The following is an 18339-nucleotide window of genomic DNA, read 5'->3' as shown; positions in this document are numbered from 1 at the left end:
CCAAACAGGGGAGCAGCAGAGGGAGTATCCATGTTGAGCTACTAAGGACAGTTTCTGTGCAACAGTTCAGACCGGGACAGCGCTGAAAGAACTTCCGTGACAACTCAGCGCATCGGGGCAGACATCAGTCCTCTTAGAAAACAGCCTTAGAATCCCAGAGCTGCTGTCAGTGTTGAGCTGGTCATGTTCCAGCACTAGACACCCGTTCCAAGACCTAATGGGAAACAGGTAGCAAGCAAGGAGACGAGAAGCTTCCCCACTCCGTTAATTAGAATTTGATTCTATTTGAATCAGCCCGTCTTGAAATGTTGCAACCATCTTAACAATGTCCATGTTTCTATTTGATGTCCTTATTTATCCAAAACGTTACGTGAGTGAAGACTCCTAGCACTGAGCAGTCTGTGGCATCCTGTTCCTGATCTGTTTTGCCTATTTGTGTCCTGATACCTGAGTCATGGTCACTTCTGTCCCCCGAAGATCTCCCCTCTGCCCACAGACTGTCTGCAAAAGGCAGTCCAAGTATGGAGATACAAGACAGATTATAGAATTTAATGGATGAAAGCATTTTCCTCCCCTTAAGGACTGGAAACAGGCAGAAATATGACATATTTGTTTTCTGTCTCAAACAAAAAAGTGTAGGTAACTGAGTAACTTACGTGAACCCAAGGAGTTTTTCCTTACCAGCTTGCTTGCTTTGCTTTCTCTGGTAAAAGTATCTAAGTCAGTAAAAAAGTCATGATGTCATTCATATAATTCACCTACATTTATAAAGCTCTTTGAGGTACTGATAGCAATTTATATACTATTCACTGAAATAAAATACAATGAATCTAGTTACTCCAACCTTCATATTTCCACTGCTATCTTGTTAAAATATTGAAGATCACGGGAATGCTGTTTTCTAAACGTTGGAGTTAACATATGAAGGGGTCATAAGGCCACTGTAAGGACATAAATTGTTTAAAGACAGGGAATCAACATTGTAGCAGATTCCTTTAGAATAAGGTAGAATTATAGGAATTAAGATAAAATTATAAATTCAAATAGTTACAAAACATTATACAACAAAATATAAAATAAATAATATATATTAAAATAAAAATATTTTTAGATTTTAAAATAAAATAGGAAATATATTGACAGAGAAGTATCTTTATAGAGTACATATGGAGAATTTTCTTAATGGAAAGAGAAATAATTGGTTTGAAAAAAGTTATATGATGATATTAGAATAAATTTGATCTATTTTTATTTATCTTTTTCTTTTTAGAATTTAATTTTTTTCAGTGTTCCAAAATTCAATGTTTATGCTATTTTTTAAACGTTATATCTGTAGTTTCTATCACAATTCTTTCTGTTTTTCAAGACACCACCATTCTCTAGTATCATAATTTATTTGCAAGAGAAACAAGTAAATAACGAATCTTTAGAAGAGCAGGAAGTGGGTAAGAAATCTTATATCAAATTACCAAGGATTATATTTGTAGAAACTTTCCTAAACATCCAAAATGTAGGGCCCTACATGCTAGACAGGGAAAAGCTTACCTAGGTCATTCATAAAAAGAGATAGTTGTGTGCAATACGTGACAAAAAGGCAAAGAGTTTCTAATAACAGGAAACAGATATCGTAAATGACCCAGAAAAACAAGCATTGCATCTCTAAATATGCATAAAGTATAAATAAAGTATATCACTATATATTTAATATATTAACTTCTATATATCTTAATTATTAATATATTAACTAGATGTACAATTTTCTGTGGTCAGAGGAGACTTTTCTCAATCCACAAAATAAAATACAAAGCATGGGATTTGTGTGTAATTCTGTTGACGATGGCAACAATACCATTTTATTTATCTCAGCAGTAAATTTCTCTGCCCACTGTCCATTTTTCTACAAAACTTCATATATCCAACAATCTCTAATTAGTACAAAACTTTAAAACCAGAAGATAAAGCCTCATTTGCCTTATTTAAGTATGTTTAGCAGTTTACCTAAGAAATTCCAATTTCTTTGAAAGGGATATTCCTCTTTCCTTTGACCAAAAAAAAAAAAAAAAAAAATATATATATATATATATATATATACTTGTACAGGCACAATTCTTTTCTGGCTGATAAATGGGAAAAAAAGTAACTTAGAATCATCCCAGAAAATTTTTGTTCTTTCTTGATGGTAGAAATCATAGATCGAAAGAGAAAACTGATGGGGAATGGAATATATTATGATTGTGTGAATCAAAAATTCTCCGAGGAGCTCAGTATTCTCTCCTGTTTTTATCCCACCCACGTCCCAGACTCTTTGTCTTGAGTGTGTTCTCTGACAGTATAAAAGTTCCTTCTGTTGTTCTCTGGATCGTACTCATCCGTCTCTCTTTGTGACTTTTCTCTCCAATCCACAGTTGCTTAAAAACAATGGTGTATTGTAAATTTACTGGAATTACCTTGACAACACCATTTTATAGATCTGTAACCATTTGACGTCTATAAATGAAGGCAATGATTGCTTTCAATAACAAGTTTTTAAGTATTAAAAAAGTGTGCACAAAAGTCTACTTTTTTATTGTAACTAACATCTTCTGATAATTAAATTCAGATATTCCAACTGACTTCCAGAACCTAAGTCCCATAGTGCTGCCTGATCTGTGATATAAAGAGCCAGTACTTTACCTCACTTTCAAATTCCCTTGTTGGAGCTGGCCATCGTACACCGATAAAATATCAAAATCTTCTTCAAGGGCGAAGGTGTGGAACGACAGTTGTATCCGATTGCGTTCTCCTGTGATAATGATCCAGGTGCAGTTAGCGTAGTTTGGATAACCGTGCGGAAACCCTGGGCTCTCGATCGTGCCATTGGGACCCTGGACTAAACCGCCACAGTTCTGACCTGAAAAAGAAAGCACACACAAGAAAACAGCATGTTATTTTGGCCTATCTTTACTCTGTGATTTTTTTTTCTTAATTTCCAACCATTTGGCCAATTTTTATAAATGACTTAGTTGGTGACCCTTCGTGCACAAAATATGGAACGATAAATTGCACAAGTGTTCTCCAGTGCTAAGATGTGGAGTGGCGGGAGGGAGGCAAGAAAGGAAAATACACACATTTAAGAAGTCATATTAGAAATTTGAGAATAAAAGTTTTCTGTAATGTTCAAGTACGTCTTCATGGATACCAAGCTGCCATATTCATGAAACAAATTTGGTGTCAATGATCTGTTACAGCCTCATGTTGAAGCTGAAAAACTCTGCCTTTAAGTTCCTTGCTCAGAGAAACGACACTGACTGATCCACTAACCACTCTACACACACAGACGCACACGCACACACACGCACACACACAAGTTATCCATATGACCGGAACCTGAAGCAACATGAACAATCAGCGAAAACCACACTCAGTGTTCAATCTATTCCTACCTACACTGGCAAAGTCCCACAAAGCAAAGAATAAAATCTACCCAGTTCGAAACAAAGGGCGTAAAATAAGAGAAATTAAATTATGCAGAAATGAAGGAGCAGCCCATTAGAATAAGGGACATCCCTCCGTCGGTGTCTTCCTTTCCCCTGGGCAGGATTCAGCAGTTGTCAGAAGAGGGTGACTGCACGTCCTTGCGACCAATGCCATTAAAGAAAGGCTAAGAGTCAGGCTTCCCTAAGCAGGGTGTGGGGTATCCCACACGCAGTTCCCCTTTCTTATTCGAACTTCCCTTAGATAGGCTGAATTAGGATTGCTCTTACTGTTCAAGATGGACATTTGTGATGTGACGATTTATAATAAGATGTATAATAAGAAATAGATTTTGGGGGCGCCTGGGTGGCTCAGTGGGTTAAGCCGCTGCCTTCGGCTCAGGTCATGATCTCGGGGTCCGGGATCGAGTCCCACATCGGGCTCTCTGCTCAGCAGGGAGCCTGCTTCTCTCTCTCTCTCTCTCTCTCTCTCTCTCTCTGCCTGCCTATCTACTTGTGATCTCTCTCTGTCAAATAAATAAATAAAATCTTAAAAAAAAAAAAAAGAAATAGATTTTGGTCTTTGTCTTTTTTTTTTTTTTTTTTTTTTTTTTTGGCACAGAGCTCCTAAAACCTTTGGAATTTCCTAAGGGATGTAAGAAAAAAAAAGAGGGGGTCTTGTGTCATGTTAATGAGAGGACTTTTGGAAAACCTGTAAGGTTGGGGGCCAATTGCAAGGGGAAACAACCAAGTGATTAGAGCTTTGGAACTTTCAGTCCAATCTCCATCACCTTCCGGAAAGGGGCAGGTGTCAGAGGTTAGATCAACCGCCAATGGCCAGTGATGCCTATTAATCGATCATACCTATATAACGAAGTCTTCATCAAAACACAAAAAGAAGGAGATCACAGGGTTTGTAAATTGTAGCCCCAGGGTTCAATGTACAAGGACTTGGGGTGAAAGGACAGTGTCTGGGAGATTAGCGACAGCCACATGCCTGCCCGTCCGCTGCGTTCCTACTACCAGATAAACCCTAGGACCCTTCCCTTCCTCACCTCCCCAGGACCTCTCCTGCCCGACAGCCCTCCTCCTTCAACCACCTGCTCGGTCTCGTCCTTCCGCTCCTACCTGTTTCTCCCACCTCCTCTCTTCTCTCCTCCCCACATCTAGCGGAGGAAACTTTAGGGACATGCCCTGTTCTGTCCCTTCTCATCGTGAGCCTCCCACAGCGATGTGATGTGTGGGTCAACCAGTCAGAACGAATACATCAGGACAGCCCAGCCATTTGAACTGCCCTAGTGAACACGTTTCCATCCTGTAACCGCCAATCTCACCATCGTGGGAGGAAACAAAGTAACTCCTACCAAATCCTTCCAGCTTCCCTCTGCCTGGTGTTGGTGAGTAGTAGGCTCGGAAAACTGCCTGCGGGCTTTCATCCTTCTCCATCTGGACCTTTCCCACCAACACGCTTAAATGTATTTAAATGTTTTGACAGGAAGAATATAGGAAAGTTTGGGAGGGACCGGGGCACACTCAGATTATTGTATGTAGTGTAAATATCTGAATACAAATATTATCTCGGCTTTTACTGTTGAACCGCAAACAGGAGATTATTTGCAACTACATTTTTACATGTTAAAAAAAATACAAGAGTAGCTCTCAGAGAGTCAAGTCTTTCCCAGGAATATTATCAAATGCTGGTGGGAGTTTGCTAAACCTTAATAAAAAAAGATTTAATGAAAGGGATTTATGAGTTTAAAACCAAGGAACTAATAAGAAGCCCATTTTCCACTAAATTTAAATCTAACAGTAACACTGTAACAAGTAGATATTAAAGCTGTGGGGTTTTGAAAGGTCTTTAAGGAAAATAGCTTTTCTGGTTTATCTAGCAATTCTTGCTTCACAGTAAATCAAAAAGTGAAGACTTGATTATAAATTGGAGGAAATAAAAATAAGTTCAAGAGAAAAAGTGTCAGCTGGAAGGTAGCTACTATTATAGACCCATCATGCTGAATCAGATTATCAGGTACTAAAATTTTCCCCGTGGAAGAACATTTAGGCTCTAGTGGGTCCCAATTAGTACAGTGCATTTTGAAGAACGAGTCACATTTGATCAACATAAATTTTCCACAGGCCCCGGCAGAAACTTCGGGAACTGCTCAAAAGTTCAACAAGTAACTCTCCACTTTGGCTGCACATTCTAAACAATGTAGGGGCTTTTCAGGTCCGTTCTAATGCGGGTGTCTGGACCAAGAACATCAACAGGACAGCCCTGAAGAAGAGAACTGGAGATCCGGTCCTACTGGAGATCCCATCTTATTAGGAAGCTGTAATAAGCCAAGCAGTGTTTAATTGGTACAGACCTAGAAACATAGACAATGGCACAGAGTTGAAAGCCCCAAAACAAATTCATGGAGGTGAGGACTCTAGATCTTTAGCAAAGGTGCATTGTACTGAGAAAAGCATGGTATTTTCAGTAGATAGTCCTGGGCCAACTGGACATCCAAATGGGAAAAATAAGCCTCGATCCCCCTCTTACGACGGACGCAAACATCAAATCCTATTGAATTGCAGACCTAAATGTGAACTATAAGACAGTCCCAGTGCCAAAAGAAAACAACATAAAAAACCTTCTTAACTCTGGGGTAAGCAAAGACTTCTCAAACAGAACACAAAAAGTAAGACTCCTACAAGGAAAGAATAAAAAAGAAACAGAAACACGGGGATGCTGGTATTCAACAAATGGCTTGTTCATAATATAATAAACAAGCTTCAGAAATCAATAAGAAAAAGGTAATAGAATAGAAAAACAATGATTAGAGGCAGCTGGGGATTCAGAATCAGAGTAGGGTTTTTCCAAAATTGGAAAGAGACAAATGGATCATAAAATGGAAATCCTTTGGCAGCTCTGACCGCTTTCTCATCTGAGCCAGTGCTGATCCAAAAGGTAGAAGGAAGTACCATTTTGTGGTACAGGAAAAAAAAAAATCCTGATTTCATTGGTCTTTCTTTGTAGGAACAACAACCCCACACTGCTTTACACCATGCAACTTTTGGTCCCACTAGGGAATTGTGAACTTGCCAGCCAGTTATTCACTGTCTCCTGTCCCATTAAATCATCTCGACTCTTAAGAACAACAGCACACAGGGCACGTCTATTTGTCTAAGCCTCAGGACTACAATGGTATTGACTAGAGCTCCTGAGAGTAATTAAAAATCTCTACTAATGTTGCTGGAAGGACATCTCCTTAATAACGATTACCGTAAAGTTGTGGACCTCAGCTTCATCGTGACCTGTCTGGGGTTCATGCTTCCTAACACACTCACCATATGTAAGGGCTGACACCACCTATAATTAAACTAAAATTACTCTCCAAGTGGTTAATTCCAGGATGTAAAGTGATTATAATTAATGAATGCAAATAACTTATAGATGACGTCCTTCACTGGTACCAGAATTTGCTTCAGGTGTCTTGGTAAAGTACGTCTGAAAGAAGGATTGCTCTAATAGCAAAAAGTTCTTTCAGTTGAATAAAAAAAATAGATGAATGTATGTAGATTACACGTGACATCTGCCTGCATCCTGAATTTACGTAAGTTACACATAGAGTAAGGGTCTGGCCTGTGGCCCCACTACTGGCAAATACTAAGGTCGGGGTTCTTCCTTAAACGTTCCCAGCAAGGATATTTGCCTGTCTCCCCAATATGATTTTCCCCTCTTGGTTCTTACACTGTAATGGGCACTTGCCTGTTACAGAAAACTCTCAAAAATGTTTCCTTTTTATACAGCTTAAATCTATACTTCTCGATTTAAATGCAGACCTTAAAAATAGCTTAAAATAAGCAGATTATTTTAACTGGAAAAAAATTTGATGGACACATCCTCAAATGCTGTAAACATAATCTCACATTAATATGTTGCTCAATGGGCATCAACTGTAAGTAGTTTTTTTAAGTTATATTTCCTAAGGGCCCTGAAGTAATCTGCAGATAAGTTTAATCTTTTAGCGAATCATGTTATTCTTTTCAAGACTCAGAACTCAATTATGGCAGAAGAAAATGCCTAATGGTCTTCTTTCTTCAAGTACTGGTGTTGGAAGCTACCTTAACATCAAACATCAGTGTCAATGGGAGAAAAAGAGTTCACGCGTATGTGCACACGGACGGCACGCCCAACTTCAATACACATCTCGCAGAAACACACAGAACTGGATCCAGACCCAAGCTGTTAGGTGCTACAGTTCAAATTTGCAGTTCAAACCCGGTCAGAGCATTTCAATACATGCCTGAATTTGAAGGGATTGGTGTCTAATAATGTGACATATTGGTTATATCTCAATGAAGCCAGGAAAACGAAAGAACCTGGTATCTAAATCCTCCAGCAGTTAAATTACACCTTATGAAATACTCGGTTCCTTCTGGAGTAATCAGCAGAATGTATCAGGGACCCACACAGAGTTAATTTAGTATAGATTTCTACTCAATTTAGAGATCCTCAGTACCACGGTGTCCAACGCAGAGGATTACCAGCAGGCATTTTAATTCGCTCTCAGACTTTTGGAGTGAGGCACTGTTTTCGAAATACATTTTCACACAGAATCTCGGTTGGCCAGACAGCAGTCCCACAACATGGCGGGCACAGACATGGAAATGCGGATCGAGCTGGAGAGCCTTTCCAAGGTTCTCAGCAATGAGGGAGGGCTTTCTGACACCAGAGACTCATGCTGGTTCCACCAAGTCACAAAACCACAGCTGTCCCACCGGAGACGAGCACCGTGCGGAAGGCAGTCGCCTCTGTGCTGGAACAGCGAGGGAACCACAGTGAGTGGCTCCGTGATGAAACACAGATATTCAGAAACTCTCACTTCTGCTCTTCTCTGAAACCGAGCCATGCCCATATGAATCAGCATTTAAAACTACAGAAATCACTCACAGCCCACGACTGAGGGTAACGATTGCTGCGACTCCTGGACACTTCTCTAGTCTCTCATGGTTTCAAGTAGCGCTGTGTTGCCTGACTCATGCGTTGGGGATGGCCAACTTGCCGGCCCTGCAGGATCAACACCAGCCAGTAAGAACAGGATCCAGCATGTGTCTTGCTTTGTCTGTTTACTCGTTGATGCTGACCTTGATTCTGAGAGGGTCCAAAAGAGCACCCCTGCCTCGTCAAGAAGACTCCCGGAAAAACCGAGTGCCGGGGAGGGCAGACCTAACGTGTGTTCAGCAGGGGTGCACCCATGGGTGCGACACACGTTCTGTTCGAGCCTGGGTGTCTCGTGCCATGTGACAGTGTCCTACCTGGGAAACACTCAGCCGAGAACATGGCGCCATGTCCTTGTCATTTTTGAGGTGAAGTGACGTCTCCGCTCTGAAGGGTCACCACACTGGGGTCCGCATCCCTCTGCAACTCTTGCTGCCTAATCTGTGTTGCAACTTAGCACACACCTTTCATTTCCTAAAAGAAAGTATTTGCTGGGATGATTCACCTGTGACCCATTCTGGCTGGGGGATGCCCCTGACGAATGAGTGTGTGCGCAAACGAACGCCTTCCTAGATTCCACAGTTTGTCACACTGTTGTTTTCCTCAATGACGGGCCTGATGACCCATTCTTAGGAAGTAACAGATAGAATTCTTGCAAAACTCAGGTGCCAAGAACTCGGCATGTACTATCTCATTTAATTCTTGCACAGCCTTTCAGCAGGAGCTAGCCCACCTTCTGGGCTGCTATCTGTTACATTTAACTGGACAAAGACTTATGATAATATAATGCCCTTGCTATGTAAAACCCCATTCTAAGAGCAAATATTTTCTGTCCGGGGCATTTTGACTTCTGTTATTCGGCTCACTGACTCCAGGGAGATGTGGTCTGTATCATTCAGTAGTGAAAGAAACCATACAAGGAAAGGACACCCAATGCTGAAATCTACCAACACCAACCCCAGTCACGTGATAATGACCACCGGGGCTGCCGAAAAAATAATCTGGAGATGAGGAGATTTGGCAACTATATAATTATATTTCAACTACCTGGGCTGGTATCATTTAAAAGAGCAAATAAACTTGTATGTAAACACAGAAAAGGTGCAGAAGCTCTATGAACATCACAACTAAACCTCAGTAAAGACAGACATAAGAAAATAAGCAAGTTTATATCCTGTTGCAACAAGTACAGATTACCACGCTGATTTGTTTGGAAAACCATGCATTTCGGGGAATTTTTTTTTTAAAGATTTTATTTATTTATTTGACAGAGATCACAAGTAGGCAGAGAGGCAGGCAGAGAGAGAGGAAGAAGCAGGCTCCCTGCCGAGCAGAGAGCCCAATGCGGGGCTCGATCCTAGGACCCTGAGATCATGACCTAAGCCGAGGGCAGAGTCTTAACCCACTGAGCCACCCAGGCGCCCCTCAGGAAAAATTTTTAAACATATTTATTATACCCAGCAGCCACCTCCATCCATTCCCTCTATCCTCTCCGCGAAAGCAATAATTTACGTTTGTCCCGTCTTATGCTCATTTCCATGCAAGTGAAATTTTACTTCCGTGAGACCAGTTTTTGGATCCGATTTAGACATTTTTATGGAAAGACAACACTGCACATCCGTAGGTTTGCTACAAGACTAAAAATTGCCTCCTCTTCTTGCTGTAACAAGGCAGTAACTCCGAAGTTAAAAAAGAAATAGTTCACTGTAATCTCCACTTGAATTTTTCATTGTCTTTAATGACTAAGGAGTATGACGTATTTTGAAGTGATCCGGCGTTTCAAATATCAGGAGCCCTCAAACGTCAGTGATGGAAGTGGAAGTTTCCCTGACCGGAGAAGTACTTTTCAAAGCAATAAACAAATCAAATATGCATTAAACTCTGCATTATCTTCTACAGTTTCATCGATTAGTTCAGGGTCTGCATTATTTGGAAAATGATTAATTGCACAGAGATCACGACTTAAAATGCCCTTCCCAGGACTTTGATTAAGGTGTTTCAAAATTAAGGTGTTCAGGCATCTTCTAGGAACAGCATGTCCTGAAGGAAGGTTTAAAAGCGTTATTTCTCAGTGCACCAGGAGAAGCTGCATATTGCCTGCTGGAGCCGAGAGCCTTAGGGTGCTTGGTTTAGTTTTAATCCCAAACACTTACGGGAGATTACTCACAACGTGAGCAAAGGGGGAAAAAAAAAAAAAGTAGAAAAGCCAGAGGCTCATGAGCCTGAGATGGGGCCAAGGAATCAGTTCATCTCTAAAAACTCCACAGCCTGAGAACACAACTATGCAGGTAGCCCTTCGAGGATATATGGACCATGGATGCTTCATTTCTATTTCTTATCAGAGAGGATGGGTTTTTTCCCAGGCTGTGCTAATATAAGGAGTATGATCTTTCTTCATTCCAGTAGAGTTTCTTGTCATAGCCACATGCAGGTTTTTTTTTTCCCTTTTTATTTATTTTTTCAGCGTAACAGTATTCATTCTTTTTGCACAACACCCAGTGCTCCATCACATGCAGGTTTTGTCTGCTTACTTTATTTCCCTTCCTAGAACACAGCACACTTGTCCACACCTCAGGGTCTTTGCACATGCTTATCCATCTGACCCAAATACTCTTCCCCTGGATCTTCCCATTTCTGACATCTCTTCGTGCTGGTTGAGGGCAGAGACTCATCTCGATCAACAACCCCCCACAACATTGCTCCTTCATTCTGCTTATTTCCTTATTGTAGTTATCATTTTGTGAACATATCCTGTTTCCTGGTTTACTCATTGATTACCTGTCTCTGTAATTAATATGTAACCCTTTCAAGAGTGAAGACACTGCCTGCCTTGATTATATCCCCGTTCTAGAATATCCCCGTCTGGCACTTGATATGCAACAATTGAAGTATGTGGAAAAGTTGGGTACGGGAGTGAGAGCAGTGATAATGGTGGCATAAATTCCATCTATACACACACTCAGGTAGACAAAATCTGTAAAAATACAACGTTGCGGTACTAGAAGGAACTTCAACTGTTGACTCCAGCCAGGGGACAGATTACCCAGAGCATTCAGATTTCAGTGTTGCTGTTTGTATCCCAAGAGGAGGGGTCCTGTAATCTCCTGTTTCACAGCCTGATTGCTAAGAGATCCTTAGACTAATTTAAATATCCCCTGCTTTATTGGAGGCTAAATTTTTCCTGTGTAACCCTCCTCGTAATGGGTAGCTCTGCCCTTTCCTTCTCAACAAGGGTCATAATTCAGGGCAAGACAAAGTTGCAGTGAGTCAGACCTAGATGCGCACAGATACAATGTCGATGTTGGCTCCTGAGCTCCTATACCCAGGGGAGGAAACGGTAGCTCATTTCAGGACTGCCATGATTTCACCAACTGAGAACTTGTTACATCAATGTAATAAAGTCATTCAACGTCCACCCACACTGCAGAGACGATCCAAAGAATTTCGTGCATCCCATAGGTGCAAAATAGCATGGGTCTTTGGGCCAAACAAAACAGAGGTGTGACAGCCTTCCAGTATGGAGCACTGGGGCTTGGAGCAAGTCACTGGCTCAATACGAGCCTCAGTTTCTAGATGGAAAAATGAGGGTGATTTTGCGAGGTAGTGATTTCTAGAAGGTGCCTTCGGGGGCACCCATGCTTGCTTGGCGCCTTGCCCGTACGGTCCCTCAGTGCCCATGACGGTACTTGAATTACCAAGACTGCGATTGCCAAATAATGTGACTTTAGAGATTTTGAATGATGAAGCTGATTATATCACTAACAAGACAAATTAACACAAAACAAACAAGCAAACGCAGCCCCACTCTACTGTGGTCCCCAGATCCCACAAGGGTACTCTTCAAATAGATGATGTTTTGCCTAAAACAGGTTCCCATCTACATCCGAGTCTTTCTTTCAGAAACTTCAAGTCGATCTTTCCAAACTGCCAGTTATTCTGAAGTCCATTCTACTTTTCTCACAGAAACAGACCATACTCATCAATTAAGATAAATCTTTCTCCCCATAGCCTGTACAATTAACATTCTTAATTGGATGTCGGATATTTCTTTATCTTTTAATGGAATTCCCAGTAATGAAACACATCATTATGGATAACTAGGATGGAACTGTTTCCCAAATTTGAAATAATGTTATTTCATACTCCTGCTTTAATACATGAGAAGTCAAAAGAAGCATAAATCCGATTCTCAACGTAGTGGTGGCGGATCAACGGAGGGAAATAAGTGTCCCTTAAATAGAGCATTAAAAATCTGAGATGTTAATTGAATTGATATAGTGTTTAATCACGATGCTGTACAATTTAGCGTTCCCTGTTAAGAAAGGTAAAATAAAACCACCAGCTGACTCCTTCCCTGGGTGCTCCAAGTTTCTACCAGCAATAGAACTCCCCAGCCTCTGCGTGAACTCTTTCCGTGCATGTGGAGGCTCATTTCCCTTGCGTTCCCTGTTTCTTCATTGCTCAACAGCAGAGAATGACTTCCAGATCATCCAGAGATATTTCAAAATTCTAATAGCGTGGTCTCTCTTAATGTTGAGTGAATTTTCTCCAAAGAGAAACTGAAATGTTCAAAAGTCATGCTAAGGTGGGGTGCCTGGGTGGCCCAGTGGGTTAAATCCTCTGCCTTTGGCTCAGGTCATGATCTCAGGGTGCTGGGATCAAGCCCGCATGGGGCTCTCTGCTCCATAGGAAGCCTGCTTCCCCGCCCCCTCTGCCTGCCTCTCTGCCTACTTGTGATCTCTGTCTGTCAGATAAATAAATAAAATCTTAAAAAAAAAAAAAAAGTCATGCTAAAGGATGCCTGGGTGGCTCAGCCAGTGAAGCATCTGCCTTTGGCTCAGGTCATGACCTCAGGGTCCTGGGATCGAGTCCTGAGTTGGGCTCCTTGCTCATTGGGGAGCCTGCTTCTCCCCCTGCCTGAACTCCCCCTGCTTATGCTCTTCTGCTCTCTCTCTCTCTGGCAAATAAATAAATAAAATCTTAAAAAAAAAAAGGTCATGCTAAAATCCCATTGGTCCAATATGCTCTATGAAGAATATAGCCAATGAAGGGTGTCTTGGTGAGAGGCAGGTAAGGACAACACTAACTGACAAGGTCCATGCTACTGGGGAAGCTTTTCAGATTTAGAGTCTGAAAGCATGACAAATCATGAGCAGCTCTTTCTTGTGCTCATCAGAGTTAGCAGATAAATTGTAAAAATGAAAAATGAATATGTAATGATTTCCTCCTCTCTCTAATACTATGCAGAATGAGTGGCTGGGATGACAAGACAGAATCTCAAGGGTTAGTTTATAGATTTAGTATAAAAGAATTGGTCTCCAAAAAGTTGCACTTAAATTTATCTTCTTGTAAAAAAAGGATTTGTATGTATTTGTCCCTTTGGGCAGATACAGATACAGATGGAGCCCTATAAGACTCCTGACACGTTGCAGATCTCAATGCCGCTGTTGCTCCCATTCCCCCATGATTCTGCCACCCAGATTCTCAGTGGGCTCTGGAAGGGTCTTGGTCACCCCCTGGCCCTCAGTGGCACCTTGGCCATTAGTCCTGTGACAGAACATACATTGGAGGAGCACAGAACAGTGAGATTCTCGCTCTATGGCACTTGTTTCTCATTCACGCACATACTGTGAACCCTCCGTCCCTGCCGCTCCGTGAAATAACACTGAGCTTCATATGTGGATTAAAGTCTACCTGGATGAAAAATGAAATTTTCGCACAGTGGCTGCGCACCAGAAACACTGACGTGTTTATCATTTACAGGGCTGACTTCGCACGCGACCATGTTTCATCTTTTAGCAGATGTTTACATTTACAACTGTGTTTGTACCCAGAGACTTCGAGATTTTAGCTAGTGAATTTGTGAGGCGAGGGGTTCTCTGATAAACCCTGGTTATGACGGCAGAGAGACATCAGGACGCCCATGCTCCAGCCTCCGTGCTCCACCGGGACTGCGGCCGAGCTGCTTGCCAAGAGTCTGTCATCTGATAAGCATGCATTTTAGGGACGGCCGTGAAGGATGCGTGTCTACTATGGTAACGACATCAAAGTGTAAAGAATTTGTTTCCATCTATACCTTAGATCGCTTTTAGGAGGTTCTCGGTACCGATGCTTAGTCCATCAGAACCATGTAGTATCGATCCCATTATGGTATTACCTAGACCGTGACTACCTATTCCTCTAGGCCCTAGACCTCTCTTGTGGGCTGCAACTGCTGTATCTGGCAATGATTTGAAAGAAGTGAGTCATTATGGAGAACCCATCACGTGTACATGATCTTTGCCTAAAGACGTAAGTGCTGAGTACACCCGATCTTTGCCTAAAGTCTTCCCTCGGCTGGCAGCCATGTGAGGGCAGGTATCTTCATCCCAGACTGCTGCTTTGGCTGGTACAGTGCCCAGCACGCATTCGACATTCTGTGGACAGGACCAGAAAAACCAGGCTGACCACTGTATCTGGTAAAGGATATTAGTACTACAGCATTAGTACTAAAGTATTACTACTACTACAATGGGTACTGAATACTCGCTCTATGGCAAGAACTTTCCACAAGTTGTCTCATCCCCTCAGAGATCTTGATACACAGATACGGTCAGTCCTTTTTTTACTGACGGGGAAACTAAAGAGGTAAGAGCTTTGTCCAAAGCTCTGTGTATACACACACACACAAACACGCATGCGTGTGCAGAAGAAGGGTGGTGAGGGGCGCCTGGGTGGCTCAGTCTGCTGGGTGTCTGCTTTCAGCTCAGGTCATGATCGCAGGGTCCTGGGACTGAGTCCTGCATCGGGCTCCCTGCTCAGCAGGAAGCCTGGTTCTCCCTCTCCCATTCCCCCTCCTTGTGTTCCCTCTCTCGCTGTCTCTCTCTCTCTGTCAAATATATAAATAAAATCTTTAAAAAAAAAGAAAAGAAAAGAAAAGGGAGGAGGTGAACCCGGTTGTTTTACTTCAACACCTGTGCTCACTCTCTCATGCCACAATTTGGAAACGTGATACTATCTCTCCCTCTATTTTCTAAAAAGGATGACTCTTACAAACCGCACTGCAGAAGTAAAGGACAGTTCCCAAATCCTAAGAATCTCCTGCTCTTTGTGAGGAGCCCGGTAATTATGTAAATTGAAAAAGAAACAAAAAATGAGTTTGTGTATCTAAGCTGAAGGCTGGATTCCACCCATTAGTCTCTATTTATAGGTGGGCTATTTGAGAATGCCAAAAACTATTTCTAGTTACAGTCGTATTCCTTAAATAAATACCCAAGCTGGTATAGGAATTACTACATAAAGAACGGGTCTAGGATTTCAGGAGTAGTTTTAGGTGTGGGACTGGGGACACGAGGGGCCGACACCCAGGCTGCGTATGGTACAGCTCGGGGTGCTATTCCCACACGCTGATCAGCTGACGGGATGCAGGTTTACTGAGCACTCGACCAGCTTCAGAATTTCTCACGGCGCAGACGAAGCAGCGGGGTATCCGCGTGCGCACGGACGAGACAGGGACGCTGACTGCACCGCTCAGGGAACATGAGTAGAAGGGAAAGCTGCGTTTCGGGACTTGCAGCTGTCATCGATCTTTCCCGGCCCGTCTCCATCGTCCAGCGTTTAACTTGTTCCCACGCTGCGTGCACGAGCGCAAGGCCCCGGCTTCTGCCCCTCATTCCATCTTGGTTTGGCGACGGTTCGGAACAACCACGGGATTCGAATCCTTTCTGCTTTCTGCTAGTCTACCTTCCAAGCTTCGTCTTATTTATTTATTTGTTTGTTGATTATTATTATTTTTTTTTATGTAGGCTTCATGCCTGCCATGGAGCCCAATGTGGGGCTTGAACTCATGGCCCTGAGATCCAGACTTGAGCAGAGATCAAGCGTCAGATACTTAACTGAGCCATCAACTGAGCCAACTGACGCCCCAAGGTTTTAGACCAAAAATAAGATTGGGGGAAAATAGCTTTTCTCCTCCGTAGAGAATATTAACAGAACAGTGGCTCTGTTTTGCAGGAATATGTAATTTAATTTGCTTTGCTTTAACTATTTAAATGAGACAGAAGGTAGTACTCATAACTTCATATCTACAACCAGAAGGAAAACGGACATAGAGATCAGGGGCCGTCTCAGAGCTTGACCAGGCTCAGCACTTGGCATGGTAGACACAGACATTTACTCTACTGGGGGGTCTCGGGAACTAGCACGTGATGCTAAGTCAGCGGCTGAGGCTGAAACGTGGGCATTGCTTTCAGACATCAAAGTGTAACGACGTGAAGACTTCCACAGCATTGTACGTGTGCAAATTCACCAATGTCATATAGCGGGCATGGAGCAGTGGGAAGGTTAGTAACGATGAAAAGTGTTTAATCACCAAGAGTGCGCTGTCGAAATGCGTGAAGGGGATCAGAAGGTACCTCCAGTTATGAGGGACACGAGACTGGGAGATGTCAGGCACGGCATGGCAACTGTCGGTAATTCCAGTTTATCTATTTCTTTTTTCTTTTTTCTTCCCCACGGAGCTTGGTTATAATCATTTGAACAAATAGAAGTGGATCAGAGAAGAAAGAGTAAAGTTTGGTGGTTTCCCAACTCGGAGTCATACTTCACATTCGCACCTAAGGACTGAACATCGCCGGGTTCTCAGGTCCTCAGTCCCCAGCGGCAAATGCAGCCCACGTGACTAACGGCCTGGCAGGAGCCTTGCCCATCTCCCGGGAACATGTGCACTATCTCACTCTCTGCCGGGTGTAGGATGGCATCTGTCCTTATCTCAATCGGACTCTGGAACCCAACTTCTGTTAGGATGAAACACACATACCCACCCCGCCCCATATCTGGGAAGGTGGGTGTTTACTCCAGGGAGCTGTTTCAAGTCACTGAACAAAACAGAGATTTTGAGATGAAACAATCCTATTTTAGCAGGGCTGCAGCCCGCAAACCACTCTCACAGATTATGCCGCAGGTCCTGAGACTATCAGACCTGAGGCAGGACTCTCATTCCATTCTCTGGCCGAGTCACTGACCTAGAGAAGAGGCTGACCTCAGTTTCCTCTGAGACCTACAGCAGCTGCACAGAGTCGGGGGAGCCTGAATCACCAACCCTTTAACACCATCTTCCAATCAAACTAATAAGACAGGAGATGAGGAGGGGCAGGGGATGAGGTGATATTCTATTCCCTTTCCTAAAGAACACAGACATTACATTCACTGGGGACTTCCAAAGAACCATGGACGTCTCAGGAGGTTCCTGGGGAAACGATGGAGGAAAGGGAATGCAGTCTCATGTATCTGGAGAACCGGCAGTCGGACGTTTCTTGTAAGTCCAGCTTGCTATGGGTAAAGTGCTTCTGAAACCAACATCTGAGACTCCCTTTCTGGTTTTTAGTCTGCTCTGCTTTGGGTGGAATTAGGCACGGCCGTTGAGTGGGACGGGTTGAGCGGGGCCACTTCTGTCAGCCCCCAGGACAGAATGACTGTGTCCCACTGGCCAAGACCAGAACCTCCCCAGATTTAGTCCCGCGGAAGCTGCTGTCACAGGGACTTGCTCAGGACAGACAGTGCTCCTTGTCTGTCCCCTCGCCACAGATTCAGGCCATTTAGCAAAATTTTCAAAGTAGACTCTCTGGTGATAACACCAGGTGATGGTTTCAGAGATTGAGTAAGTGACTTTTCTCATCTATGAAAATCTGACAGCGGTAAAGGATAATTTGAACCATGAGCCCCCAAGCCATGGATGAAAGGTGACAATCACTAATGCACAAGGAAGTTAAAAGTTTCACTCCCAGTTAACTCTTAAGTAAATGGGTGGTTATTTTTCATGCAGCCGCAGAAACGCACGGAATGTTCGATCTTTTTCCTATCACTGAAAATTCCATCCTTGGGATTTAATTCGCAATAGTAACGTGCCTGCTTCTGCATGGGTGCCGA

The 18339-nt window shown here is 42.8% G+C and overlaps 1 protein-coding gene across 1 annotated transcript in view; it reads right to left on the bottom strand.

The window, feature by feature from the left end:
* Positions 1-18339, bottom strand: part of CSMD1 (CUB and Sushi multiple domains 1) — a 2021046-nt gene that overhangs the window by 1647098 nt on the left and 355609 nt on the right. Inside the window, exon 2 of the mRNA XM_045997494.1 lies at positions 2674-2890. Within this exon, the coding sequence (XP_045853450.1) occupies positions 2674-2890 (217 nt within the window). The remainder of the gene's footprint in view (positions 1-2673; positions 2891-18339) is intronic.

The sequence above is a fragment of the Meles meles genome, chromosome 2, assembly GCF_922984935.1.
Source record: "Meles meles chromosome 2, mMelMel3.1 paternal haplotype, whole genome shotgun sequence".
Lineage (NCBI taxonomy): Eukaryota > Metazoa > Chordata > Mammalia > Carnivora > Mustelidae > Meles > Meles meles.
Note: the sequence above shows the minus strand (reverse complement) of the source record. Positions and strands in the feature narration are given on the sequence as shown.